The sequence below is a fragment of the Oncorhynchus clarkii genome, chromosome 6 (assembly GCF_045791955.1).
Source record: "Oncorhynchus clarkii lewisi isolate Uvic-CL-2024 chromosome 6, UVic_Ocla_1.0, whole genome shotgun sequence".
In the NCBI taxonomy this organism is placed as follows: domain Eukaryota; kingdom Metazoa; phylum Chordata; class Actinopteri; order Salmoniformes; family Salmonidae; genus Oncorhynchus; species Oncorhynchus clarkii.
The window spans coordinates 18,944,052-18,971,356 of record NC_092152.1 but is presented as its reverse complement, the minus strand read 5'-3'; the positions used below and the strand labels follow the sequence as shown (position 1 = coordinate 18,971,356).

Here is a 27,305-nt window from a genome sequence, read left to right as displayed (position 1 = left end):
ACCTTCTGGAGTGCCTTGCGGTTGGAGGCTGAGCAATTGCCGTACCAGGCAGTGATGCAACTCTCAATGTTGTATGTAAATTACTACTATTGATTGAGGAATTAAGATCACTAATTAGTAAGGAACACCTGTTTATATAGGTCTTAATTGAAAGGAAAAACTTAAAACTTGCAGACAGTTGTCCCTCTGTGGAATGAGTTTGACACCCCTGATCTAGACTCTCTAGATGTAGAGGATCACTTCCAACACAGGCCGGAGCAACCGTGGGGATTCTCCCACTGCTGCAACCAATGCACTAGTGATTGAAGGGAAATAGTTGTGGAGCTTGAACCTGGGATTCTGCAGTTAAAGGGCAAACACACACTACAAAGGGGTAGCAATAACATTTTTTTTTAAATCACTGAACATTCCAACATAAAATCATTGAATTCAGTATATTGTTACTGTGCTGCCATCCTGTTAGAAGGTAACAGATTATTTTATTACAATGGTTCAATTGGATTTTCATTGTGTGCAATGGTGTTATTTGCCCCCTAGTGGATGTTTCTGGTACTTAGAAAGACAACGCAAACAGGAAGTAGAGAATTTGTTCTGCACGCATAGAAGCAGCTACAAACGCTACGGTGCAGTTCTTTCAATGCAGTTATTTCTTGTCACGCTTCAGCCTTGGAAAATATTTGTTTGTAAATTCAATTCAAGCATTTAGCTAATGATTATAATCTTGTTATTGAAGTTGCTTACATATCAATGTTGGTTGCATTTACTCACAAATTGCAATGCCTTTCATGTATGTCGTTAGCTGTATTACTTTGCTCGTGCGTCATGCAAACGAATTGTAAAATATAAAATACTGTAGTTTTGTTACTGTTCCTAGTGTAATATGCTTTGTTATTCTACATAAATGGTTGTACATTATTAGAGTAATGAAAGGAGCCAATTACCATATGAGTAACAATTAGCTATATGGTTTGGCATCATGCCAGATGCATGGTACCTTAGCGCGTGCTTTGTATTTATGCAACTTCAAATGTATAATGTACAGCTACAGTGTTTCGGTGTGAATTGAATACTAAAGTATATGCTTTTCTGTATTTTGCAGTTTCACAACATAAACGTTTTCAATATATTCATTCAAGAAAAGTCACGCCTTGGGAGTTTTATTGAAGACTTAGTTGTTAGCTATCTGTCTAGTTTTGCATGGGAACGCAACTCAAGGGCAGAATAGTTACATATCAATTATTTAACTACTTGAATGTAATGTAAAATGCACATTTTTGTTCAATGTCAAAATGATTGCCCATGGATTTCACTTGCAAATTCAAGCCCATTCCCCCCCCCCCCCCCCCCCCCCCCCGTTCAAGCCCTGGTAGCTCGCTGTGAGCGTAGTCCTCTGCGTTGTGGCTGCAGCATCCCTGGTTCGACACCGGGTCATTAAGATACAATGTCACAGCAAAATAGTACTTTTTTTTTGATGTCTTTGAAATCAACTTTGGCTTTCCAACAAACAAAACCTGAGTTAACTGACCTCTATAGCCTTTGGCACACCAGCTAACAAGCTACATATGGTAGCATTCATAATTATTGCACGAAGAACAGCAGATAAAACGAAAGGAGCTCAGCCACCAACCATGTAAGTGCGGTGCTGTGTGTACATGGAATGGTTCCGTATGGGACTAACTCTGATCTGGATGCTGAATGTATTCTGTCCCTTTCCAGTACCCGACATACTGACATAACGCACAAATGCGCGTGACTCTTGGCTGCAGTAAGAAAGCCATTGCCATCTGCGCCCATTCAACAGCCTAGATTTAACTTTGTATTACTTCTAAACAAAATAATTTTGGGGGGTTCTCATACCTTTACAATGTTTTGATTCTTGCTTGAACAGTGGCTAAGATTGTATTTGGTTCTGATCTTCAAAAAATAACTATTTTGGATGCAGCATTTGTTAGCTAGAATACTAATGCTCATTGACATTGGCTAGCTTTTGCTACAGCCTAAGACATTTAAGTTGAACTGTTTTTAAACTATAAGGCAGTTGATTTGTGATGAGACAAACATTATATTAAGCAGGACATTTACACAAGCCTTAAAAGTAGTGTGAAATGCATTCACAAGTAACATGTAAAGAGGCTTTTTTTGCTGGCGTTCTATTACTCGACTGTGTTCTGCCACCAACTTGTGCGCATCGCCCTCGTGCGACAATGTTTGAAAACACAGAAAGGTGTCTAAAGCATCGGGCTCAGAGTTACATCTAGCATCCAGTTCAGACTTAGTTCTACCGTAACTGCTCACATACCTGCCATGATGTCGTCCTGTGCTTCACAGCCTCAGCCCGTGAGGGCTGGAGCTATCGGGGTAGACTCCCGTATTCAAGTCTGGACTGCTGGGTGGCCAAGGTACAACGCTGGTCTGCAGGTGCTGCCCCGGGTCGTCCTTCAGGCATTTGGCCTTCACGTACTCTTCGGTGAACTGCTCCTTAAGGATCATCTTATTCTGCAGCTAGGAATTCTCTCTGGCTGAGATCTTTTGGCCCAGCTTGTTCAGCTTGTCCTCCGTCTCTCATGTTGCACTCCAGAGTATGGTAAGGGGGACAGCAGGTCTGTCTGCTGCGACGGGGTTAACCTGTAGGGTTTAGGTTAGGTAACATGTAAGGAGATATTACAAAAATATATTTGGTATCAATTTGGTGTAAATGCAATGCTATCCAGACAAATAAACATATTTGTAGAAGTACAGTAGGTGTTTGCCTGTTAGTAAACCAGCAGTCCCTATCTGAGAGGTGTAATGGGAGGGGTGTGAGCTGAGAGGTCTGTTGGGGTAGCTATAAAAAGCTATTTACTTTTCAAGCTGATTAGTCAACTGAGCTTTCCTATCGTCAGTGACTGACGGGGACATCATGTCAGACCTAAAACATATTGTGTGTGTGAAAATATAACAGTATGAAAGCATCTCAACATGGAAAAAAAACAGGAAGGACAAATCCATTTTGAGTGGATTATGCAGCATGAAGTGTTGGCACACAGGTCAGAAGACTTCATGTAGAATAGATTAAGCAGGGGAAGGGGGAACTCATGTTTCTGGGATATGTAGTGGAAAGGGGCAGGTGAGAGCAGGAGGTGGATAAGAGTATAAAGTAACGGAGTAGCTATGCAGATCCCAGAGTTTGTGGGACCAGGATACAGCACATAGTAGGGTATAGGAACGTGGCAGTCATGACTGGTAGGACTAAACCAGACCAAAAGGGGTGTTTAGAGATGGGATAAAACCTTAGGTCAGAGATATAGCAACTACCTACGCGACTCAATGTTGCTCTGCCAGAGTTTCCACGTATTTCTCCTGCCAGGTAAGGAACAACGTCCTGTTGTCTGTGGGTCTCTGTCGGAGAAAGCCTCCAGCTACTGAAGCCCTGCTTCCAATTCATCTGATTGAATTAGTAGATAAGGATCCTTACATATTATGAGCAAAATACATGGAATCTAACCTGGAATGCTGTTTAGCAGCACCCTCAACTACTCCTTTGCCTCGGTTTCCTCGTTCAGGACCTTCTGCCGACAGAGTTGTATTGTTGGTACTATAACATATGATGGTGAACATACATTTCCTAAATTGTTTAAAATACATCAGTGTTTTTTTTTGTTGCTAAATGATGTCGGCACAATCCTGAACAATGGGTCGTTTCAATACTTAACTGATTTCCAGTTATACATTTGTACCTTGCTTCTCCCTGACCCTGGCTGCGTAATAGGAGGGCATCGGTGAGGGTGTCAACACGATGAGAAGGTGTCATCTCTTTTGTGATCTTCCCAACTTTTCGAAGGTAGGACCACAACCTCTCCATTTGTTCTCCGTCAGCAAGCCCACAGTCACATACCTGGTACCATCAGTGACCTGAAATGTAAAGTACAATCAGAAACCATAATAAGCATTACAATGGGTGATGATTAAGGGACTAGGACAAATTACAACTAGCTGTTTCTTAATACTGTTAGGGCAACTGTCTGCAACTACAAAGAATTGGTGTTTAACAGAATAAATGATAAAGAGAAAAGTATTCATTACCTGACTGTCAGCATCATGAGCATAGGCATGAAAGGCTGGCACTGCAAATGTGTCCACCATCAGATCGGGACTTTAAAAAAATATATATATATATGAGTGAAGGAGCAGTTATTTTGTGTGTAAAATATGACTTGTGGTTACAAAGTCGGTATGGAGCAATACGTTTCAAGCCATTCATAATGGTATCAAGCGATTCATGAAACTCACTATAGCATAGTGGTTAAATATTAAATGCATTATAATAGCTAACATAGATTGCTTTGATCAATTTTACCTGTAAATGAGGCTTCAGTTGGCATGCAATGTCATAGTGAAGAGACGTTGTGATGTCTGGTCCCTGCATTGCTTTCAGGTCCCCCAGCAGGAACACAGCAGTTGCAAACAGGAAATGACTGTTCAACATCAGTCATCGTAGCCAATGTTAGATATAACTAAAATACACCAGCTACCCATCTGAAGCATCCATCCACCCACCCACCCACATGCATCAATCAACATTCTTCTCTCCTCTTCAGGTTCAGGAACTTCAGCGGATGCTCATGCCTGCACGCCATCCTAAACACACCAGTTATATCCAGTCTCTGGGTTTTGGATCACAGCGCTTCCTCGCCCACTCCTGTAAAATGAAGTGAATAACCATGAGTGGAAAAAGTCACATTCACCAAGCAGTTCATGTTTCATCTAGTGTGTTCAATTTAAAAAATATTTGTATGGACAGAATATTCCAATGCTAGAGTCTCATCACCAAGGATAAATGGCTTCTCCTGATTTCAATCAAACCTTTTAACTTTTTCAACATTAGCCCAGCTGTTGGTTATACACACAAACACAAGTCACACAGAGTGCTAGTGAAACTAAACTGATTGTGAGATACATCCCATTCTTCAAAATCCAGTGTACCTCAGTTGGTGTGTCTAATGAACCTCCTACAAAGCAGTCAACTTTGTCTTGGTCACAAAAGAACCACCCAGCATGTTTGGGACCCTCAATGCTGGTCCCAGACTATTTTTCTGGGAAGCCCAAATAGGGCATCAGCTGCAATAATTTGATGACCGTTTTCCTTTAAAACAATAATGCAAATAATGACTTCTACAAAACTATTAGCGATACAGGGAATTGACATTTGCAAGTGTATTACTTAAACCCTTTTGCTCTTTGGGAAACACAAGACATTTACACTGTAGTTTCTTCGTGAATGTATCTGCAATCGGTAGTATACTCTAAGCAGATTGGTCCACCTAGCTTTGCCAGAGCCCCGTTATCCAGCGTGTTGTGGATCCAGACAGGCCTTCATGGCAACCGTAGGGGCCACCCACAACTTTGCCCTGTGGCAATCCTGTACTTGACCTGTTTCCGCCTCCCACGACTTGGCCGAAGGATTGGGTTTTTTGAGAGGCTTGCAATGGTATTGCCGCATAACATTACTACTGTTTGGCAAGGCAATGAGATATATATATATAATGACTGAGGTTGGATATATTTCCTCTTATAAATTATGAACAACACTGAATGTAAATAAGAATCCTAGCTTACTGAGACATGATAGTTGTTCCTTAATTGTTATCATTGACATACCTGTGGACAGAGGACACTTTGTTCCGTCCGAGGTCAGTGGCACCAACTTCCTGACAGTCTCTCAGGGGTGGTAAGGTAGAGTCTGTGGCAGATCAGGGTGACAGGTTCCAGCTCACAGCTGCAGTCAGACGTCATGAGCTCGTCCTGAAATGAGGACATTCTGTTTCCTAGATTGCATTACTAGACATTACTTCCGATGTTGGTGAGATGCATTCCTCTTATGAACTTTTGAAACGACTCCATATTTTTATCATAACAACCGAGTGAACAGGGTTATGGTAAACTAGATACAATTAAATCAAAGTTATTTTTGCAGGAATACAATGAAATAAGATAACTACAGTATATTAAGTACAGTAGTTGCCATAGAAGCAAAGAGTCAGTTCAGTTTTCATCAACAGTCTTATGGCTTGGAGGAAGAAACTGTCTCTGCTACAATTGATTCTCTGATACAATTTGCAAGATGCTAAAAGAGACAGATGTCATAGTTTCCAATTTGGATGTAAGGCCTACCTCTAATGTCAACAACTGTCAAAAGACGGTTGTACTGGCTTTGACAGTCAGGGTCACCTTGTCTCTTCCACTCCCATTGTAGGCCCACCGGGACACATGGGACGAACTGCCCTGACTACGACAGACATACACTAACTTGTTATAGAACAGATTTGAAACTACACCATCAGGGGGATATTTCATTGCACAAGTTGTTAGAAAACTCCAAATCAACTCTGTGCTTGGCATGACAGATTTTGCTACATTTACCTTATCGCTGCAGGGAATTATAACTTTTAAAGAAACTGAACTGTATGTATTAATCCATGCTTTTGTTACTTCTAGGTTAGACTACTGCAATGCTCTACTTTCCAGCTACCCGGATAAAGCACTACATTTCAGTTAGTGCTAAATACGGCTGCTAGAATCCTGACTAGAACCAAAAAATGTGATCATATTACTCCAGTGCTAGCCTCCTTACACTGGCTTCCTGTCAAGGCAAGGGCTGATTTCAATGTTTTACTGCAGACCTACAAAGCATTACATGGGCTTGCTCCTACCCATCTTTCCGATTTGGTCCTGCCGTACATACCTACACGTACGTTAGTCAAAAGACGCAGGCCTCCTAATTGTCCCTAAAATTTCCAAGCAAACAGCTGGAGGCAGGGCTTTCTCCTATAGAGCTCCATTTTTATGGAATGGTCTGCCTACCCATGTGAGAGACGCAGACTCGGTCTCAACCTTTAAGTCTTTACTGAAGACTCATCTCTTCAGTGGGTCATATGATTGAGTGTAGTCTGCCCCAGGAGTGTGAAGGTGAACGGAAAGGCTCTGGAGCAACGAACCGCCCTTGATGTCTCTGCCTGGCCGGTTTCCCTCTCTCCACTGGGATTCTCTACCTCTAACCCTATTACAGGGGCTGAGTTACTGGCTTACTGGTGCTCTTCCATCCCGTCCCTAGGAGGGGTGCGTCACTTGAGTGGGTTGAGTCACTGATGTGATCTTCCTGTCTGGGTTGGTGCCCCCCCTTGGGTTGTGCTGTGGCGGAGATCTTTGTGGGCTATACTCGGCCTTGTCTCAGGATGGTAAGTTGGTGGTTGAAGATATCCCTCTAGTGTTGTGGGGGCTGTGCTTTGGCAAAGTGGGTGGGGTTATATCCTGCCTGTTTGGCCCTGTCCGGGGGTATCATCGGATGGGGCCACAGTGTCTCCTGACCCCTCCTGTCTCAGCCTCCAGTATTTATGCTGCAGTAGTTTGTGTCGGGGGGCTAGGGTCAGTCTGTTATATCTGGAGTACTTCTCTTATCTGGTGTCCTGTGTGAATTTAAGTATGCGCTCTCTAATTCTTTCTCTCTTTCTTTCTCTCTCTCGGAGGACCTGAGCCCTAGGACCATGCCTCAGGACTACCTGGCATGATGACTCCTTGCTTTCCCCAGTCCACCTGGTCGTGCAGCTGCTCCAGTTTCAACTGTTCTGCCTGCGGCTATGGAACCCTGACCTGTTCACCGGACGTGCTACCTGTCCCAGACCTGCTGTTTTCAACTCTCTAGAGACAGCAGGAGCGGTAGAGATACTCTTAATGATCGGCTATGAAAAGCCAACTGACATTTACTCCTGAGGTGCTGACTTGTTGCACCCTTGACAACTACTGTGATTATATTATTGGACCATGCTGGTCATTTATGAACATTTGAACATCTTGGCCATTTTCTGTTATAATCTCCACCCGGCACAGCCAAAAGAGGACTGGCCACCCCTCACAGCCTGGTTCCTCTCTAGGTTTCTTCCTAGGTTTTGGCCTTTCTAGGGAGTTTTTCCTAGCCACCGTGCATCTACACCTGCATTGCTTGCTGTTTTGGGGTTTTAGGCTGGATTTCTGTACAGCACTTTGAGATATCAGCTGATGTAAGAAGGGCTATATAAATAAATCTGATTTGATATGTACATGATCAACATTTTGGACTGGGAAGCAATATTTTTAAGCCAGAAGTTGACAGGTTTGTTGACATAACATAAAATGCATGTGTACAAGGTTGGGAGTGCTGTGTGTTCTCACAGCACAGGTGGCACAGGAATATTTATCTGAGCCACAATCCCCACAGCGCCATAGCTCCGCCTCCTCCAAAACTCTACACACACACACTGCAGATGGCGTTGGGTGGAGGACATTCCAGCTCCACTGCAGGCATGTTTTTTATTTTATTTCACCTTTATTTAACCAGATAGGCTAGTTGAGAACAAGTTCTCATTTACAACTGCGACCTGGCCAAGATAAAGCAAAGCAGTGCGACACAAACACAGTTACACATGGAATAAACAAACATGCAGTCAATAATACAATAAAAAAAGTATATGTACAGTGTGTGCAAATGATGGAGGTGAAGGCAATACATAGGCCATAGTGGTGAAATAATTACAATTTGGCAATTAAGCACTGGAGTGATAAATGTGCAGAAGATGAGTGTGCAAGTTGGGGTACTGGGATGCAAAGGAGCAAAATAAGTTAAATAACAGTATGGGGGATGAGGTAGTTGGATGGGCTATTTACAGATGCAGTGATCTGAGCTTCTCTGACAGCTGGTGCTGAAAGTTAGTGAGGGAGATATGAGTTTCCAGCTGCAGTGATTATTTTTTTTTTTTTTTTTTTTTTTTTTTGCGATTCGTTCCAGTCATTGGCAGCAGAGAACTGGCAGGAAAGGCGGCCAAAGGTGGAATTGGCTTTGGGGGTGACCAGTGAAATATACCTGCTGGAGCGCGTGCTATGGGTGGGTGCTGCTATGGTGACCAGTGAGCTGAGATAAGGCGGGGCTTTACCTAGCAAAGGCTTATAGATGACCTGGAGCCAGTGGGTTTGGCGACGAATAAGAAGTGAGGGCCAGCCAACGGGAGCATACAAGTCGCAGTGGTGGGTAGTATATGGGGCTTTGGTGACAAAACGGATGGCACTGTGATAGACTGGATCCAATTTGCTGAATAGAGTGTTGGAGGCTATTTTCTAAATGACATCGCTGAGGTCAAGGATTGGTAGGATAGTCAGTTTTACGAGGCTATGTTTGGCAGCATGAGTGAAGGATGCTTTGTTGCGAAATAAGCCGATTTTTGGATTGGAGATTCTTAATGTGAGTCTGGAAGGAGAGTTTACAGTCTAACCAGACACCTAGGTATTTGTAGTTGTCCACATATTCTAAGTCAACTGTCCAGAGTGGTGATGCGGGCAGGTGTGGGCAGCGATCGGTTGAAGAGCATGCATTTCGTTTTACTTGCATTTAAGAGCAGTTGGAGGCCACGGAAGGAAAGTTGTATGGCATTGAAGCTCGTTTGGAGGTTAGTTAAAAAAAGAAGGGCTAGAAGTATACAAAATGGTGTCGTCTGCGTAGAGGTGGATCATAGAATCACCAGCAGCAAGAGCGACATCATTGATGTATACAGAGAAAAGAGTCGGCCCGAGAATTGAGCCCTGTGGCTCCCCCTAGAGACTGCCAGAGGTCCGGACAACAGGTCCTCCGATTTGACACACTGAACTCTGTCTTTAGAAGTAGTTGGTAACCAGGCGAGGCAGTCATTTGAGAAACCAAAGTTGTTGAGTCTGCCGATAAGAATGTGGTGATTGACAGTCGAAAGCCTTGGCCAGATTGATGAATACAGCTGCACAGTATTGTCTCTTATTGATGGCGGTTATGATAACGTTCAGGACCTTGAGCGTGGCTGAGGTGCAGCCATGACCAGCTCGGAAACCAGATTGCATAGCAGAGAAGGTATGGGGGGATTCGAAATGGTCGGTGATGTTTGTTAACTTGGCTTTCGAAGACTTTAGAAAGGCAGGGTAGGATAGATATAGGTCTGTAACAGTTTGGGTCTAGAGTGTCTCCCCCTTTGAAGAGGGGGATGACCGCGGCAGCTTTCTAATCTTTGGGGATCTCAGACGATAAGAAAGAGGTTGAACAGGCTAGTAATAGGGGTTGCAACAATTTTGGCGGATAATTTTAGAAAGAGAGGGTCCAGATTGTCTAGCCCGGCTGATTTGTAGTGTGGAGTAGCTCCCTCAACCCCTTCCAGGCCACAACATCGTCTGCCTTTCTTTTTTTATGCTGGTGGAGGAGGTGCATCACTGCAGCTGGGTACAACTTCTGCTGCAGAGGGAACCGGTTCTGTTCTCCGAGTACTCCCTAGACCTAGAGATTAGTGACAATTGTTACTGGTTAAATTATCCTGGTTAAATTAAGTTGAACAGACCTGAACAGAGCAACTTTCTCACTGATCCAAGTTGATGGCAGGGGTGTGCTGTCACGCCTCTAGTCAGGTCTCTGTAAACCAGCGTGGCTCTTTTTCTTCACGCCTCGAGTCAGGTCTCTGTAAACCAGCATGGCTTTTTTTCTTCAAAAAGAAAAACAAGACAATAACAACTAAGTTTGATTTATTCTAAATGAAGATATAATATTAATTACATTTAAATTATCTGATACATAGGACACATTATCTACTGTATCATAATGCATGACTAGTGGAGTTACTTTGCTTACACTCAATTATTTTCTTATAGGGGATCTATAGACAGTTATGGGTAGGAAGTTGTGCTTCCTATGGACATTAAGTAGTCTGAAATGCCTCCTGAGACAGGTGATGACGCATGCTTCAACAAGCACGGGACAGGAATATTTTGGGCATCTTGGTTAATGGATGATTATTGCTGGAATTGTTATCATGTACCATCTGAATCTTGCCAAGTCCAGTGGTTCTCAACCTTTTTTGATCATTGAAGGCCCAATCACATCGTGCTCTGCCCATAGTGCCCCAAAAGTACCCCATCATATACATTTTAAATGTAGGCATATCCTATGAAATTAGTCTTTCTAAGTAACCACTTTGGATATGTAAGCATTGGCTTGAGAGAGTTTAAATCAATGTGAGGAAGTGTACTAGTGCACACTTATGGAGATTAAAGACAAAGACAGAGACAGGAGACGCAGCCTAGCACCGAAACAGGAAATGACACCATGCCATGGTTCCAGGGAAATTTAAGCCGAATGAACTGCTAATGTAAAATTGTAAATCCTTTTAAATGTTTTATATATTCAGATCGAATTGCACTCAAGAACTGTTCTTCGCTACTATGGGTCATATTAGCGGGCTATCCCGGGTTAAAAACACTTTTTAAAATCCATTACATTGGCTTTGTAAATCATAGTTTAAAAAACAATGCGTTATGTAGCTTTGACGAAGGGACAGGCTGTTAGATGTTTTAGTTAGGGCACAATAAAAATGATTACCGCCACCAACGTAATACTTACATTTTTTTTAACCATTATTTAACTAGGCAAGTCAGTTAAGAACAAATTATTATTTACAATTAGGTGCCGTCCTATGGGACTCCCAATCACGGTCGGTTGTGATACAGTCTGTAATCGAACCAGGGTGTCTGCTGTGACGTCTCAAGCACTGAGATACAGTGCCTTAGACCGCTGCGCCACTCAGGAGCAAAATTACGATATGAAACTGACTGATTTGAACCTTCTGACAAACTAGTGGGTCAGGCGGCACCCCACTCACTGTCTGATTCATATCGGGTGATTTCTGATGATTGTTCTCGATTATATCGACTGATTCTGTATGGGGTTCTTTCTGTCTGACTGCACGTTCCCCGGGGAGAGGGAGCAAGCACGTACACAAGAGCAGAGTGCGTAAAACCATCTGATCTGCTAGGCCTGTAGTGAGTGGCTGGTTCAGTTATTTAGGGTTGAACAACTGTACAGTGGGTCACGTGACGGCATCTGCTGCTGGCTGAGCGAAGCGTGTTAGCAGGTAAAGAAATAAAAAGGTTTGTTATGATAACATAAACGAAAAATACAGTTCGTGCATTTGTTGTATGGGTTTGATTGACTTCAGTAATACTATTCGCGAAGAGACAGACCGGGCCATCATTTGACGTTACCAGTTAACCACTTAAGCGACGACGAGGTGCGGATGGAGCTAGGAGATTCTAGCCCTGCCGTAGCAATTGCATTGTGCGAACGTTTTCAAATGCTAGGAAGATTTGCTAGCATGCTATCAGCTAACCCACGGGTCAAGTAGCTAACTACTGACTAGCTAGCCATGTTCACACGCTTCTTGCTAGCAAATCGTTTCGGGTACGCCATAGTACTTTACAAGGTGTACATAGTAAACGTTACTACATTTGATTAGCTAATTTAACATAAGATGACGTGTGTTGGGTCACTGATGTTTCTGCTCCAATGGGACCGACCAGTAGCTTAGCTAGCTACTTAGTAGCTAGCTAGCCAGTTACACAAAGAGTTTCGTCCTCAACATTGTTTATTTTTGTCGAAAGTGATATGCTATAACGTCGTAAGCATGCTTATCTATGTGGCGTTATGGGGTTAATGCCTAAAACATCTGGATATTTAACGTTGAGGCAATTAGTACATTTGGGCTTTGTCCAGGCTCAATTTGTATATTTGAACAAATACTGTTACTTTTTCTTGGCAATATTTTAGCTAACTAATGTTAGCAAGTCAACGTTGGTCATCCTCTTGACATGTGAATCATCGAATTAAACAAACTCTGAAGCTATACTTTTGGGACGCACTGATTGTTGGAAGTAGTTAACGTAACGTTAATCCTGCTCAGAAATACTTTAGTAAGATTAATTTTCGTTCAATAACGAGGACTCTCGTCTAAATTGGCTAGCTAACTACCTTAGCCTAATTTACTAGCTAATTTAACAGTAGTTACTATAATCAACTAGTTTGTTCATGTGTTCCCACCCGGATAAGAGAACGCAGCTGTCACAATAACTAATAATGGCATCTGTTTAATGTTAGCGAGACGAGTGCTAACAAGCCAGCTACGCACTATCATTATTACATTAATCAGTTGATTTTTCAGCTAACTACCTAGGCAATCTACTATAGCCACTTGCCAGTCCGGTATTGAGGCCTAATTTAGCTAACAAACGTTACTGTTTTGATTAACTTCACGGGCACATGAATCCCTGGCACGGCGCAAATTCGTTTTTTGCCACCCCAAATGGCTGCCCATGATTTGGACTTGGCGCTGTGGTTTGCACAAGGCCCTCGCTAGAACTTTCAAAAATAGTTGACTAAGCTACGTTAGCTAGCTTAGCGTCATTCACAGCCATACCAAACTACTTGGCCATGTCAATACAGAGCAACATAATTGTCCTGTTTTATAAGTAGTCAATACTCAAATGTGCCATTTAATAAACTTGAGGTTATGATGTTCTAACCTTAGTCAGATGTATGTGTGACGCTTGTTTGACCTGTACATCGAGCTATGTTTGTGAAACTGTTTTTGACTGTGCATGAGAGATGTAAGCTGACACCAGAACAGCCTCCCCCTGGTTTTGATGTCTAAATTTAAACATGAGGGGTAATGGATGGGGTTAGTCTAACATGGAAAAGTTAACAAAAGCAAGACACCGTACTGTATACACTACAGAGATCCAAGGTTTGTCTAGTAGGTTGAAATTATTGATGTCCCTTTCACTGATTGATGTCCCCCCTCATATATTTCAGATTTTTCTATTTTGTACATACATTGTTTTGTATATACTGTATATGATGACTTCAGTGGTCAGCAATCCAGCTCGAGGAACTCGGGACAGAGCGCTGCCCACTACCACACAAACCACACACCCACAGAAACAGATACAAGTGAGTTTCATACACACTTTCAGATTAGCAACACTATGTACACAGTGAACCTTTGGTTCTCATGTTATTCCTGCCATTACACAAACCAACAATAGAGTTGACATGTGTGTAACTGCCCTCTTTGAATGCAGGCCACAGCAGAACAGATTCGGCTTGCCCAGATGATCTATGACAAAAATGATGCTGACTTTGAGGATAAGGTCAAACAGGTGAGTACAGTGTGAAACAAGTTGTGAAAATGTGGAGAATTTATGTAGCCTAATACGTGTATGATTAAGTTCAGTACCAATGCACACTAGCCCCACATCTGTGTGGGTGTGCTTGTGTCAATAAAGCTGAGTTGTTGTGCACACGTGCTGATTGTGTTCCCACAGCTGATTGAGGTGACTGGGAAGACCCAAGATGAGTGCATGGTGGCCCTCCATGACTGCAATGAGGATGTCAACAGAGCCATCAATTTCCTGCTGGAAAGCACCTCTGACACAGTGAGGGTCCCCGAAAGACGCTCACCTTCACCCTTGCTCTGACTCATCCAGTGCCACTAACTCTCATTAAAGGCGTAATCTGTAGTTCCAACAACTACAAAGCGGTCTCCCAGCTACTGTTTTGGTAAACAGCTGAGTGATGAGGCTGAAGAAATGTAGCCACTATCAAATTCATAGTCTGACTTATGGACTGACCACCCATGAAATAAAAATGATTGTTTTTTTTAACCATGTTTTGTGGCAAGTGTTTGTTTACATTTTTACACAAAGGTGTAAAACACGGTTGTATTTTGGCTTCTGGCAGGATGCAAGCTGTGGCATTTTAAGTTATATTCTTTAAGAATCCATGAGTACACATCAATTTAAAGAAAAATATTTGATAATTGATAGCCCCTTCAACCACTTGACTATTCAGTACCAAGTTTGCATCAATATATTCTCATAACCAAATCTAGTACCCATTTTCCAAGTTTGCTTATTTAGTGTTGAGTGTCTTCGTGTTTGCAATAAGGTATCTTTGTCTGTCAGACCACCTGGGAGACAGTTGGGAAAAAGGTGCGAGGGAAGGAGGGGGGTCCCTCGGAGATGAAGGACAACCGAGAGAAGAGAGGAGATCGCGAGGCAAGCCGGAGCCGCGGAGTCCCCAACAGGAGGGGCCGTGGAGCCAACCGCAGCAGAGAGGGTGAGGGGGAACACACCCAAGGGGGAGATATGGAAGTGTGTAACATAAATCAAATCTCTTTGTTTTTGCTAGTGTGTTGACTTATACATAATTGTTTCTCCCTTTGCCTCTCCTTTTCAGTTCGGCCAGAAGAGAATGGGTTTGAAATGTGTTCTGGGGATAAAGTGGCCGACCGTGGTCGCAGGGGGAGGGGCGTTGCTGGCAGAGGTAAATGCTACTATGAAAATGATGTACACTACATAGCCAAAAGTAGGTGGACACCTGCTCGTCAAACATCTCATTCCAAAATCTTAGCCATTAATATGCAGTTGGCCCCTCTTTGCTGCTATAACAGCCTCCACTCTTCTGGGAAGGCTTTCCACTAGATGTTGGAACATTCCTGCGGGGACTTGCTTCTGTTCAGCCATGAGAGCATTAGTGAGCTCGTACACTGATGTTGGGCGATTAGGCCTGGCTCTCAGTCGGAGTTCCAATTCATCCCAAAGGTGTTTGATGGGGTTGAGGTCAGGGCTCTGTGCAGGCCAGTCAAGTTCTTCCACTCTGATTTCAAACCATTTCTGTATACACCTTTCTTTGTGCATGGGGGCATTGTCATGCTGAAACAGGAAAGGGCATTCCCTGAACTGTTGCCACAAAGTTGAAGCACAGAATCATCTAGAATGTCATTGTATGCTGTGCATTAAGATTTCCCTGCACTGGAACTAAGGGGCCTTGCCCAAACCATTATTCATCCTCCACCAAACTTTACAGGTGGCCCTATGCATTGGGGCAGGTAGCTTTCACCTGGCATCCACCAAACCCAAATTTGTTCGTTGGACTGTGCGATGGTGAAGTGTGTTTCATCACTCCACAGGATGCTTTTCCACTGCTCCAGAGTCCAATGGTGACAAGCTTTACACCAATCCAGCCAAATGCTGCGTATGGTGATCGTAAGGTTCTATACGGCTGCTTGGCCATAGAAACCTATTTCATGAAGCTCCTGACGAACGGTTCTTGTGCTGACGTTGCTTCCAGAGGCAGTTTGGAACTCGGTAGTGAGTGTTGCACCAAGGACGCAATGTTTACGTGCTTCAGCACTCGGCGGTCCTGTTCCTTTGAGCTTGTGGGACCTATTATTTTCCAGATGAGCTGTTTCTCCTAGATATTTCCACTTTGCAATAACAGCACTTACAGTTGACCGGGGCAGCTCTAGCAGGGCAGAAATTTAACAAACCGACTTGAAAAGGTAGCATCCTATGACGGTCCCAGGCCATTCTACTGCCGTTGTGTCTGTGGAGATGGCATGGCTGTGCGCTTCGATTTTACACACCTGTCTGCAACTTGTATGGCTGAAATAGCCGAATCCACTCATTTGAAGGGTGTGTACACATACTTTTGGCCATGTCATGTATCTGAATTCTATAGCTCTGATATTATTAAGTGTTGATTATTTGATAAATCCATTGCATCGGGGGCGCTACAGTTTGCAGACATTTTTTTTCTAAGTGCTCTGTTCTGTCTACCTGCACCTTGTCAAATCTGTTTTTTTGCCCATTATACTACGTTACTGGTACTGGCCAACCTGAACTAATGTCCCACTGAGCCTTGTTGTACCTTGCCACACCCTGCCCACAAGATTCAACTTTGCCATGCTATACAACAGCCTCTACATTAATCCTCCCCAAAATGGCATATAAAGTGGGTATCTAGTTGATGGGGGGGGGGTTTAGTTGGCGATATGTCCATTTGTGTCGCCCAGCAATTCTTGTAAGTGCCATTGCGTGTGAAATATACAATCTTCAAAGTATTCCTTTGACTTATTTCACATTTTGTTACAGCCTGAATTTAAAATGATATCTAATTTCTCACCAATCTACACACAATACCCCATAATAACAGTGAAAACATGTTTCCTGAGATGTTAGATATTTATGCATTTCATTTTCAATAAATTTCCTAATTTACTTAAGTATTCACACTCCTGAGTCAATACTTTATATAAGCACCGTGGGTGGTGATAACAGCATTGAGTTGTGCAAGGCTGATATACATACCAAAGACACCTGGATTTGGGGATTTTCTCTCATTCTTGCTTGCAGATTTTCTCAAGCGCTGTTAAGTTAGATGGGGAGTGGTGGTGAAAAGCAATCTGCAAGTCTTTCTGCAGACTGGCTGGGTCACTCAATGACTTTCACATTCTTGTTCTGAAGCCATTCCAGCATGGCTTTAAATCTTAGCCTCATTCTCTCGTTTGCACTCTGAAGCATGTTCTCAAGGATTTGACTGTATTTGGCTCCATTCATTGTTCACTTTATGCTTATCAGTCTTCCAGTCCCTGCTGCTGAAAAGCATCCCCATGCATGATGCTGCCGCCACCATGCTTCACGGTAGGGATGGTGTTAGACTGGTTTTCTCCAGACATAGCACTTTACGTTCAGGCCAAAGAGTTACATTTTGGTTTCATCTGACCACAAACTTTACCCGTATGTCTTTCACATGCCTTTTTGCAAACTTCAGGCACGCTGTAATGCAACTTTTTCTCTGGAGTGACTTCTGTCTGGCCACTGTAGAGACTGTTGTCCTTCTGGCAGATTCTTCCATCTCAGCCAAGGAACGCTCTAGTTCTGTCAGTGCTTCTTGCCCAGTTGCTCAGTTTGGTTGGACGGACAGTTCTAGGCTGAGTCTGGGTAGCTCCATATTTTTTAAATTCTCAAGGATGGAGACCACTATGCTCTAGGAAATTTCCAACACTATAGAAATTGTTTTATAGCCTTCCCCAGATATTTGCCTCATCACAATTCTATCTCTGGGATCTAGAGACGGTTCCTTGGACTTCATGGTATAGTTTCTGCTCTGGCGTGCGCTGTCAACTGTGGGACCATTATATAAACTGTCCAAACAATTGAATTGGCCACAGGTGGACTCCAAGTTGTAGTGACATTGGAAATAAGTTAGATAGACCCGAGCTCAATTTGGGATGTCATAGCAAAGGGGTTTGAATTTACATAATAATTATGTTATTTTCAATGCATTTACACCATGAACAGGTTTTCACTTTGTCTTTATGTGGTGTTGTGTGTAGATGGGTGAGAAATATCTATTAAATCCATTTTGTGTTCGGGCTGTAACACAATGTGGAATAAGTCATGAGGTATGAATACTTTCTGAATGCACTACTGTCCTGCAGCTGCTATAGAACGGGGAGAGGGGGTGGACAAGCCAGGGAGGTTGTTTTGGTTGGGGTAAAGTCAGACCTGCATGCAGAGTGAGGGAGTGGAATCAGGAGTGCCAGTGATGGCAGTTGTTGTCTGTAAATGTATTTATCATATGTCCTAAGCTGTCTAGGCTGTCTAAGCCAATCCTCGTATACTGATCCAAGACCTGTCAAATGCTGTCAGCCTGAAATCCAAACCCTGATTTCTGATAAGCAAGTAGTGTCAGGTGTTCAGTCTGTTCAAAATTCTCTACCAGTCTACATGTAACTGACTCATAGCAGCATGCCCAACATACTGTACCATGCCCCCTTCTAACCTGTTTTGAAGCAACACATATCAGACATTTGTGCTGAAAACATGTCTGTTTTAAAACACAGGCATTAGGTGTAATTTAATGGACTGGTTTGTGTCTTGCAGCAGAGGTCAGACGTAGTGTTTCTGTGTGTCTTTAGGGTTGGGGGGTCGCGGAAGGGGAAGAGCAGCTGGTGGGAACAGGTTCTCCTCTCAGGGGATGGGGTGAGTTGAAGATCCACACTGGCGATCTCCTGCTGTTCGTTTATTCAGCTGTGTGTATCTAATTTATTGGTCACATACAAATGGTTAGCAGATGTTAATGCGAGTGTAGTGAAATGCTTGTGCTTCTAGTTCCGACAGTGCAGTAATATCTAACAAGTGTGTGTAGATGTGGCTGTTTCACTGTATCATAGCGTTGCTTAATAATGATTACAAGCACATAGATGAACCCCTAACCCTCTCCCCACCTAAGGATCTTCAACCCCGCTGACTACAACGCTAACTCTAGCGGGTCTCACCAGGAAACTTGGGAAGCAGAGGGGAACGAAGGTGGAGATGGTATAGGTGAGTAGGGTTGGGCGGTATCTGGATTTTCATACCGTTTCTGTACAACTCCGGGGTATACGATATTACTGAATGTCTACACGGGGTGCTATTTAAAAATAAGAAACTCTCAAAACATTTTAGGCAACAGGGATCTTGATCCTGGAGGGGATTAAATGTCTCCGCTGTAACCAATAAGCTTGATCTTGACACTCTATACGGTCAAATTGGTTTGCCTGAGTTCTGAAATGTAGCCCACTCCTTTTCGAGGTGTAGGTTTTAGAGCGTTAAAGCATGGTTGTAGTAGTGTAGTATAGTCCTGGACACAGTTGGAGCAGTGCGGTTTGGCCTCAACCAGGACCGTGTTCATTAGGCACCGAAAAGGAAGAAACCCAATGTTAAAACTGGAATGGACAACCTGGGTTTGTCCAGTAAGAAAGTATTTTGTTTTCCTTTGTGATACATTATAGTGTTTGCTCTGTGCGCCCCTAATGAACACAACTCTGATTGTGCTGCTGACTGAGCTCTGTCGGACAGAGGGGTATACCCCCAGGCATGAGGACTAACTCACGTACCCCTACTGTCCCCTACCATCATAGGAGGAACATGGAGAGGCAACTTGGAAGACTGGGCTGCAGAAGACTGGAATGAGGATGTGAGTGATGGTTGCCACTTTCGACTTTATATTACAGTGGCTACACACGCATAACAAAGGTTCTCTTCCTGATATTCTGTTTTTATCAACAGCTGTCTGAAACCAAAGTGTTCACTGCCTCTGCTCCTGCGAACCACATCACATCTGGACACAAGTATGGGCTCCAATCTAATGCTCACAGGAACGCACACTTAACCCCATGAAATACTCGATCTCTGTCGTCTTTCCCCGAGTCTTACAGCACGAATTCTCACAAATAACAGTAAAATGGCTTTGGGTTGGAATGCGAAGGTTTCATGGTAATGATATTTATTTTACCTTTATTTAACTAGGCAAGTCAGTTAAGAACAAATTCTTATTTTCAATGAAGGCCTAGGAACAGTGGGTTAACTGCCTGTTCAGGGGCAGAACGACAGAATTGTACCTTGTCAGCTCGAGGGTTTGAACTTGCAACCTTCCAGTTACTAGTCCAATGCTCTAACCCTGCCGCCCCAAATATGAGTTGTGGGTATATGTAATAAGTTCTCTATATCTGCTTGTAAAATAATGGAGATGATGGTTACGAGCACATAGCTGAACCCGTTGTGTGCAATACCTCAATCTCTGAATCTCCTTTCGTCCAGTTACTTAATTATTTTTTCCATTGTGTTCACTCTGCTCAACTTCTCATGGAGAGAGCAATATATAAATGCGAGGTATTATACATAAATAGAAGTGATATTTCATTTTGGCAAAGAAGCAGTATCAGGGTACAACACTAAACTATCCACTCAGTGTCCCATTGTAAATGTACTGGTCGTCCTCTTTCCTCTCCAGTGTGGACATGGGCTCGCTGCTGCCCAAGACGGGCGGTGTGGAGGCGGATCTGGGTGGCATGGAGCCCCCTGCCCCTGTGTGCGTGGGGGGCCAGAGCCTGGTGTTCACCAACTCTCACCACAACTGCGCTCGCACCGCCACACACAGCTATGCCAGTGCTGCCTCTGGCACTAGCTACACCCACGGTGCCCTGGTGAGGCAGCCAGCCACACACACACACTTTTCATGGTTATACATATCTGTACAGGCTTTCACACAGACACACTATCAACTGTCTTGCTCTGTCTGTTAGTCCTCAGTCCTTGGCTCTGGATTTGGGGCTCTGAGTGGGCCCAAGCCGAACCTGGGTGAGGTTAGGATACCAGAACAGCTCAACGGGCCCCAGCTCACCCCGCGGACCCATCAGCAGCTGGTCACCGCGGACAACAGCAGTGTCGCCAAAGAATCCGGTCCACCTGCAGTTCAAGGCTCCGCCCCCATTTCGGCCAGCGAAACCAAGGCCCCGAGAGTGGAGAAGGGCCCTGTTCTAACCTCTCACTGTAAGACACATATGGGTGCTATCATATGGAAAAGTTTCAAGTGAGGTGTGGGTACATGTTATTGTTTGTCTGTATCGACTTGTCGAATAGGAGGAGATAATGATGGTTACAAGCACATAGCTGAATCTTAATGTGTGGACTACCTCAATGACTGAATCTCCTTCCATCCTCAAATTGCATTCTTTCCCCAATACATTATCACTCTGTTCAACTTCTCATTCTATCCCCCCCAAAAGTCAAGTATATGGTGATCTAATGGTGACAGTTGGGGGGGGGGGGGGGCAGACTCATGGTACATGCAGATTTGAGGAGTCAGATCTGTATTTACTGGACTGCTAATGCCACCATTAACTCTTCTCTCTGTCTTCTCCAGTGGATCTAAAGATGCAGCCGGAGCCGTCCTCTGTCCTCAGCCAGCTGGCCCAGCGGCAGCAGCAGGCCCAGCATAGCTCCCTGCCCCAGGCAGAGCCTCTGTCTCTTCCCCCCCAGGTACCTACTCCCCCAGGCCACTACGATGCCGGGCCCCCGCCTCCCAGAGACGGACCCTCCCTGGACCATCAGGCTCCCATGGCTGAACCCCCACAGAGGCAGATCAAGACCCAGAGACGCAGAGTACCTCCTCCCTCAAAGGTTAGGAAACGTGTGGAAGTAGAGGTTGCCTGCTCACTCAGAGGGTACATAACAACGAGTGTTTGTTTTTCAACCATTTGTTAACATATCTAAAAGTACTGTAGGTAAGTGCAACTTTGCACACATTCGGTCTGAAATGTCTTAGAGCGTGTGACTGAGTGTGATTTATGTATTAAACTTTGTTAATAGTTTGTCCCTCTCATCCTCTTTCCTAATCCCTCTTGCTTGGTCTCCTCAGATCCCCTCATCTGCGGTGGAGATGCCAGGCTCAGCAGATGTGTCTGGTCTTAACGTGCAGTTTGGGGCCCTGGACTTTGACTCGGAGCCCAGTGTGATTGACATGGGCCACCAGGCTGAGCCTGCCAGGGATCTGGCCCCCACAGCTGTACCCCAGCCCCAAAGCAGCTTGTTTTCCAAACCTGGACCAGTCAGGTGTTTATTTACTGCATTTTCTTAGTATAACTGTGTTGTATAGGGGTAGAGGCCACAGTGAACTTGCTTTACACTAACTCGTCCCTTTACGTTGTTGTTGCAGTGAGCCCCTTGGCAGCTTGTCATCCATGCCTCCGTCGATATCAGACCCCAGTTTCCCGTCTCTGGGTTTGCCCAGTGCCACACCATCCCCCTCCCTGGGTCTCCCCAGCGCCGCCCCACCCTCCACCTCCTCAGCTAGCAGAGTGGACAACGGCCCCGTGCAGCGCATGCCCCCCCACCTGGGCTACCCCCAGAGCAAAGACGCCCCCGCCGCCCCTCTCACTGTGAGTCACCAACACTGGATTTGTCAGGTGTGGTCAGACACTCTCTCGATTTAAGACTACTCCTCCTGTCTCTCATAGATATGGAGATGATGGTTACAAGCACATATCTGACTCTTACTATGTGGAATACCCCAATGACTGAATCTCCTATGGTCAATGGACACTTAAGACCCTCAGGCATTATTTAAGATTACTGGAGCTCTACTTTATCTGCACTGTATAGTGAAATCAAGATGGCCGACTGAGAATGTCAATGTCTTTCACAGAATGGCTATGGTGGCGTGAGGACACAGGGCCCTGAGGACTGTAAGTACTCAGGAGAATTTGTGATTGCCGAAAGTGTTATTTCATGGTGAAGTCCAGCATGCTTGCTTATCTGTTTCTTCTCTTTCAGCGATGTCGTTGGTTTCTCGAACCCCTAAGCCACAATCACCTCCCATGAGCAGTGACAGTGGCCCCGTCCACCATGTTCCCTCCCCAGCCTCCACACCTTCCTACTCTGCCCCTCTGCCATCTGTCAGCAGGTAAGCCCATCACTCCCCTCCCCCCAGTAATTCTCATAATGGAGATGATGATGGTTACAAGCACATAGATTAATCTTAATATGTGGACTACCTCAATGACTGAATCTCCCATCTACTCTATTGACTGACAAAATAATAAAGTCCTTGTTGTAATGAGTTGGTTTAAACTTTAAGACTCATCGGATGATTTGGTAACGTTACCTGTTTTCTCTGCCACGGTTTCCCCAGTCATGTGACCAGTACATACTCGTCAGGATCTGCCCTCTCCACTAGCTCCTCCCTTACGGTCAGCACGGTGTCTTCTTTTGGGGTTAATGTAAATCACGTCCAAAACTTATCTAAAATAAGCGCTGAAAATGTGAAGAGTAAAAATGCTACCAAAAAACTAAACTGCTGTCTGTCCAACTCTCCCTCCCGCCGCCCTATAGATGACCAGCGAGGAGAGCAGTAGTCTCCACGCCTTCTCTTCCTCATCTGGACCTTCCATCAATGCTGCGGTTAGCAGCTCCAATGGCATGATGCATGTCCCCGGAGCACCTGGTCTATCCACCAATGGCAACACCACCCTCTCAGCTGCCGGACGCACTGCCCAACCCCAACCCCTGCTGAACACCACCTCTGGTGAGCTCAGGAGAACCATGCTCTCACACACAGGTTTTTTTTTTGTCACTTAACGGTCCTACTCTCTGCTGTCTATTATTTGACTGTAGACCTGTGTAATTTTGACTCCCCTATCTCTTTCTTGTTCCACAGGCAAAGCCCCCCCTAACTTGGCCCAAGGACTGCCCCCTCTGCTGGCTAATCAGTACATTATGGGCCCTGGAGGCCTGCTCCCTGCATACCCGGTAACGACGCTAAACCTCTTTTTCTCTTGCATGCTCTCGTTCTTTGTTTCCATGAATTCCCATCCATTTCTCTTTACCCCAAGTCTTTCTCTCACTGGCCTGCCATCGCACCCTTTCTCTCGCTCTCTTCCCTTTCATACCTTTCGGTTCTTGGTTGAATATGTGGATTATTTCGGTTGACCTGTTTCATTTGGTCATTGTACCTCTCTAAAGCAGATCTATGGATATGAGGACCTACAGATGCTGCAGTCTCGTCTGCCTATGGTGAGTAACTTTTCACACATGTATTACGCCGATGAAGAGCAATGCAGCACACATTTGTTTGCCCAGACGGACTCTTGCACGGTCTCTGGTTTAGATGACCCAAACAAAAATAAATGTTAATGATTAATATTGCATATCTGTGTCCCTGTCATAACATGGAGATGGTTACAAGCACATGGCTGAATCCTAATATGTGGACTACCTCAATGACTGTTGAATCTGTTTGGCTTCTCCTGGTGTCTATTTCCCTGTAGGACTACTATGGAGTTGCATTCCCTGGTACAACCGCAACAATGCCTGGCAGAGATGGGCTAGCCAACAATCCATACTCAGGTAATTCTTGTTCCACATTCATTTACAGATGCACTATTTTCGATGGCCTGAACCAGATCTTGGGTGCACACCATAATATGGAGATGATGATGGTTACAAGCACATAGCTGAATCTTAATTTGTGGACTACCTCAATGACTGAATCTCCATCTCCTCTGACTAACATTATAATTAAAGCTTGATTTACTTATGGCGGGGGGGGGGCGGCGGTGGCTGAATTGAAAGGGACTAGCTAATTCAGCTCCTCCCAACTCTCACAGTGCCTTCAGAAAGTGTTCATACACTTTGGCTTATTTCACATTTTGTTGTTACAGCCTGAATACAAAATGGATTAAGTTTATTGATAATCCATCTATACGCAACACCACGTGATGACAGTGAAAACACGTTTTGCTAATTTATTGAAAATGAAATGCAGAAATATCTTATTAAAATAAGTATTCACACCCCTGAGTCAATAGTTTGTCGAATCACCTTGGACGGCAATTACAGCTTTGAGTTGTCTTGGGTATGTCGATAAGCCTTGCACACCTGGATTATTATTTTTTTCTCCCATTCTTTCTTGCAGATTTTCTCAGGGTCTGTTAAGTTAGATGGGAAGTGGCGGTGAAGAGCAATCAAGTCTTTCCACAGATTTTTAATGCGATTCAAGTCTGAGCTTTGGCTGGGTCACTCAAGGACTTTCATATTCTTGTTCTGAAGCCATTCTATCATTGCTTTTGGTCATTAGCCTGTTGGAACGCAAATCTTCGCCCCAGTCTAAGGTTGTTTGCACTCTAAAGCGGGTTCTCATCCAAGATTTGCTCGTATTTGGCTCTATTCATTGTTCCCTCTATCCTTATCAGTCTCCCAGTCCCTGCTACTGAAAAGCATCCCCATAGCATGATGATGCCGCCACCATGCTTCACGGTAGGGGTGATAAGCTGAGCCTGGTTTTCTCTAGACATAACTATTTGGCCTGAATGCAAAGTGCTATATTTGTTTCATCAGACTACAAACTTTTGCCTTATCTGCCTTTCATATGCCTTTTTGAAAACGCCAGTTGGTGATGTGCTTTTTCTCAGGAGTGGTGTCCGTCTGGCCATTAACCCATAAAGACTTATGGTTGTTTGTCATCTCAGCCAAGGAACTTTGTAGTTCTGACAGTGGTCATTGGGTTCTTGGTCAGCTCCCTGACCAGGATCCTTTTTGCCCGGGTGCTCAGTTTGGTCGGACGACCAGCTCCAGGCAGTCTGAGTACTTCAATATTTTTTCCAATTTCCCAATGTTGGAGATCACTGGGCTCTTGGAAACTTTCAACGCTAGAAATGGTTTTATACCCTTCCCCAGGTATATGCCTAAATTTGGAGTGTCATAGCAAAGGGATGTGAGTACTGATGGAAGTTGCATTTCTGTATTTAATTTTCAATGCTAACATTTCTAAAAACATGTTTTCACTGTCATTGTGGGGTGTGTGTGTGGGGGGGGAATACATTTGATTTGTCTTGAGTTCAGGTTGGAACACAAAATGTTGAGTAAATCAAGGGGTATAAATACTCTCTCATTCCCTCTCATGCATTTGCCTGTTCTCAGAGGGGGAATTCCGGCCGAGGGGTTAACCTCTCAGGGATATTCGGGGCGGTAGCGTCCCGCCCCGCCAGTGAAAGTGCAGGGCGCTAAATTCAAAACAACAATCTCATAATTAAAATTCCTCAAGCATTTTAAAGATAAAATTCTCGTTAATCCAGCCACAGTGTCTGATTTCAAAAAGGCTTTACAGCGAAAGCACCACAAACGATTGTTAGGTCACCACCAAGTCACAGAAAAACACAGCCATTTTTCCAGCCAAAGAGAGGAGTCACAGAAAGTAGAAATATAGATTCAATTAATCACTAACCTTTGATCTTCATCAGATGACACTCATGGGACTTCATGTTACACAATACATGTATGTTTTGTTCGATAAAGTGCATATTTATATCCAAAAATCTCATTTTACATTGGCGTGCTATGTTCAGTAGTTCCAAAACATGCAGTGATTTTGCAGAGAGCCACATCAATTTACAGAAATACTCATAATAAACATTGATGAAAGATACAAGTGTTATGCATGGGACTTTAGATATACTTCTCCTTAATGCAACTGCTGTGTCAGATTTCAGATAAACTCTACGGATAAAGCACACCATGCTATAATCTGAGTACGGCGCTCCGAGACCAAAACAGCCAAAGAGATATCCGCCATGTTAGTCAGAAATAGCATTATAAATATTCACTTACCTTTGATCTTTATCCGAATGCACTCCCAGGAATCCCAGTTCCACAATAAATGTTTGATTTGTTCGATAAAGTTCATAATTTCTGTCCAAATACCTCCTTTTGTTAGGGCGTTTGGTAAACAAATCCAAACATGTCAAACGATGAATAGAATCAATCTTTAGGGTGTTTTTATCATAAATCTTCAATAATGTTCCAACCGGAGAATTCCTTTGTCTGTAGAAAAGCAATGGAACCCAAGCTAACTTTGCCATGAGCTCGTGACGCACAGTCATGTGAATCTGCCAGACACCTGGCTCAGTCCCCTCTCATTCGGCCCCACTTCACAGTAGAAGCATCAAACAAAGTTCTAAAGACTGTTGACATCTAGTGGAAGCCTTAGGAAGTGCAAGATGACCAATATCCCACTATCTTCGATAGGCTATGAGTTGAAAACCTACAAACCTCAGATTTCCCACTTCCTGGTTGGATTTTATTCAGGTTTTCGCCTACCATATGAGTTCTGTTATACTCGCAGACATCATTCAAACAGTTTTAGAAAACACTCAAACTTCAATCTATGCATATTCTAGCTTTTATGGCTGAGTTGCAGGCAGTTTACTCTGGGAACCTTATTCATCCAAGCTACTCAATACTGTTCCCGGTCACCAAGAAGTTAAGCACACGTAAATGGGGCGTAATTCCCTTTT

The 27,305-nt window shown here is 44.0% G+C and overlaps 1 protein-coding gene, 1 long non-coding RNA gene and 1 other non-coding gene across 9 annotated transcripts in view; 2 read left to right on the top strand and 1 right to left on the bottom strand.

The window, feature by feature from the left end:
- Positions 1 to 3,716: 3,716 nt before the first annotated feature.
- Positions 3,717 to 5,781, bottom strand: LOC139410711 (uncharacterized). Its single transcript, XR_011634531.1, has 4 exons — positions 5,638 to 5,781; positions 4,337 to 4,678; positions 4,063 to 4,132; positions 3,717 to 3,891 (listed from the first exon to the last, which is right to left on the bottom strand). It is a non-coding gene; the product is annotated as an uncharacterized lncRNA (long non-coding RNA).
- A 5,976-nt stretch (positions 5,782 to 11,757) lies between these two features.
- Positions 11,758 to 27,305, top strand: part of LOC139410707 (ubiquitin-associated protein 2-like) — a 33,789-nt gene continuing 18,241 nt past the window's right edge. For 2 of the 7 annotated variants that reach the window (XM_071156129.1, XM_071156132.1), the window contains exons 1-22: positions 11,758 to 11,943; positions 13,661 to 13,798; positions 13,930 to 14,007; positions 14,173 to 14,283; positions 14,812 to 14,965; positions 15,086 to 15,172; positions 18,612 to 18,675; positions 18,926 to 19,017; positions 19,596 to 19,651; positions 19,744 to 19,805; positions 20,468 to 20,660; positions 20,760 to 21,006; positions 21,380 to 21,636; positions 21,875 to 22,068; positions 22,172 to 22,394; positions 22,661 to 22,700; positions 22,789 to 22,918; positions 23,147 to 23,204; positions 23,347 to 23,539; positions 23,672 to 23,763; positions 23,977 to 24,027; positions 24,282 to 24,360. In XM_071156129.1, the coding sequence (XP_071012230.1) occupies positions 13,703 to 13,798; positions 13,930 to 14,007; positions 14,173 to 14,283; positions 14,812 to 14,965; positions 15,086 to 15,172; positions 18,612 to 18,675; positions 18,926 to 19,017; positions 19,596 to 19,651; positions 19,744 to 19,805; positions 20,468 to 20,660; positions 20,760 to 21,006; positions 21,380 to 21,636; positions 21,875 to 22,068; positions 22,172 to 22,394; positions 22,661 to 22,700; positions 22,789 to 22,918; positions 23,147 to 23,204; positions 23,347 to 23,539; positions 23,672 to 23,763; positions 23,977 to 24,027; positions 24,282 to 24,360 (2,557 nt within the window). In that variant the 5' untranslated portion in view covers positions 11,758 to 11,943; positions 13,661 to 13,702. Of the gene's footprint in view, positions 11,944 to 13,660; positions 13,799 to 13,929; positions 14,008 to 14,172; positions 14,284 to 14,811; positions 14,966 to 15,085; positions 15,173 to 18,611; positions 18,676 to 18,925; positions 19,018 to 19,595; positions 19,652 to 19,743; positions 19,806 to 20,467; positions 20,661 to 20,759; positions 21,007 to 21,379; positions 21,637 to 21,874; positions 22,069 to 22,171; positions 22,422 to 22,660; positions 22,701 to 22,788; positions 22,919 to 23,146; positions 23,205 to 23,346; positions 23,540 to 23,671; positions 23,764 to 23,976; positions 24,028 to 24,281; positions 24,361 to 27,305 lie in introns of all 7 variants that reach the window. The other 5 variants (XM_071156127.1, XM_071156131.1, XM_071156130.1 and 2 more) reach the window with 4 other exon arrangements.
- Positions 21,094 to 21,172, top strand: LOC139412522 (small nucleolar RNA SNORD121A). The gene has a single exon (XR_011634712.1). It is a non-coding gene; the product is annotated as a small nucleolar RNA SNORD121A (small nucleolar RNA).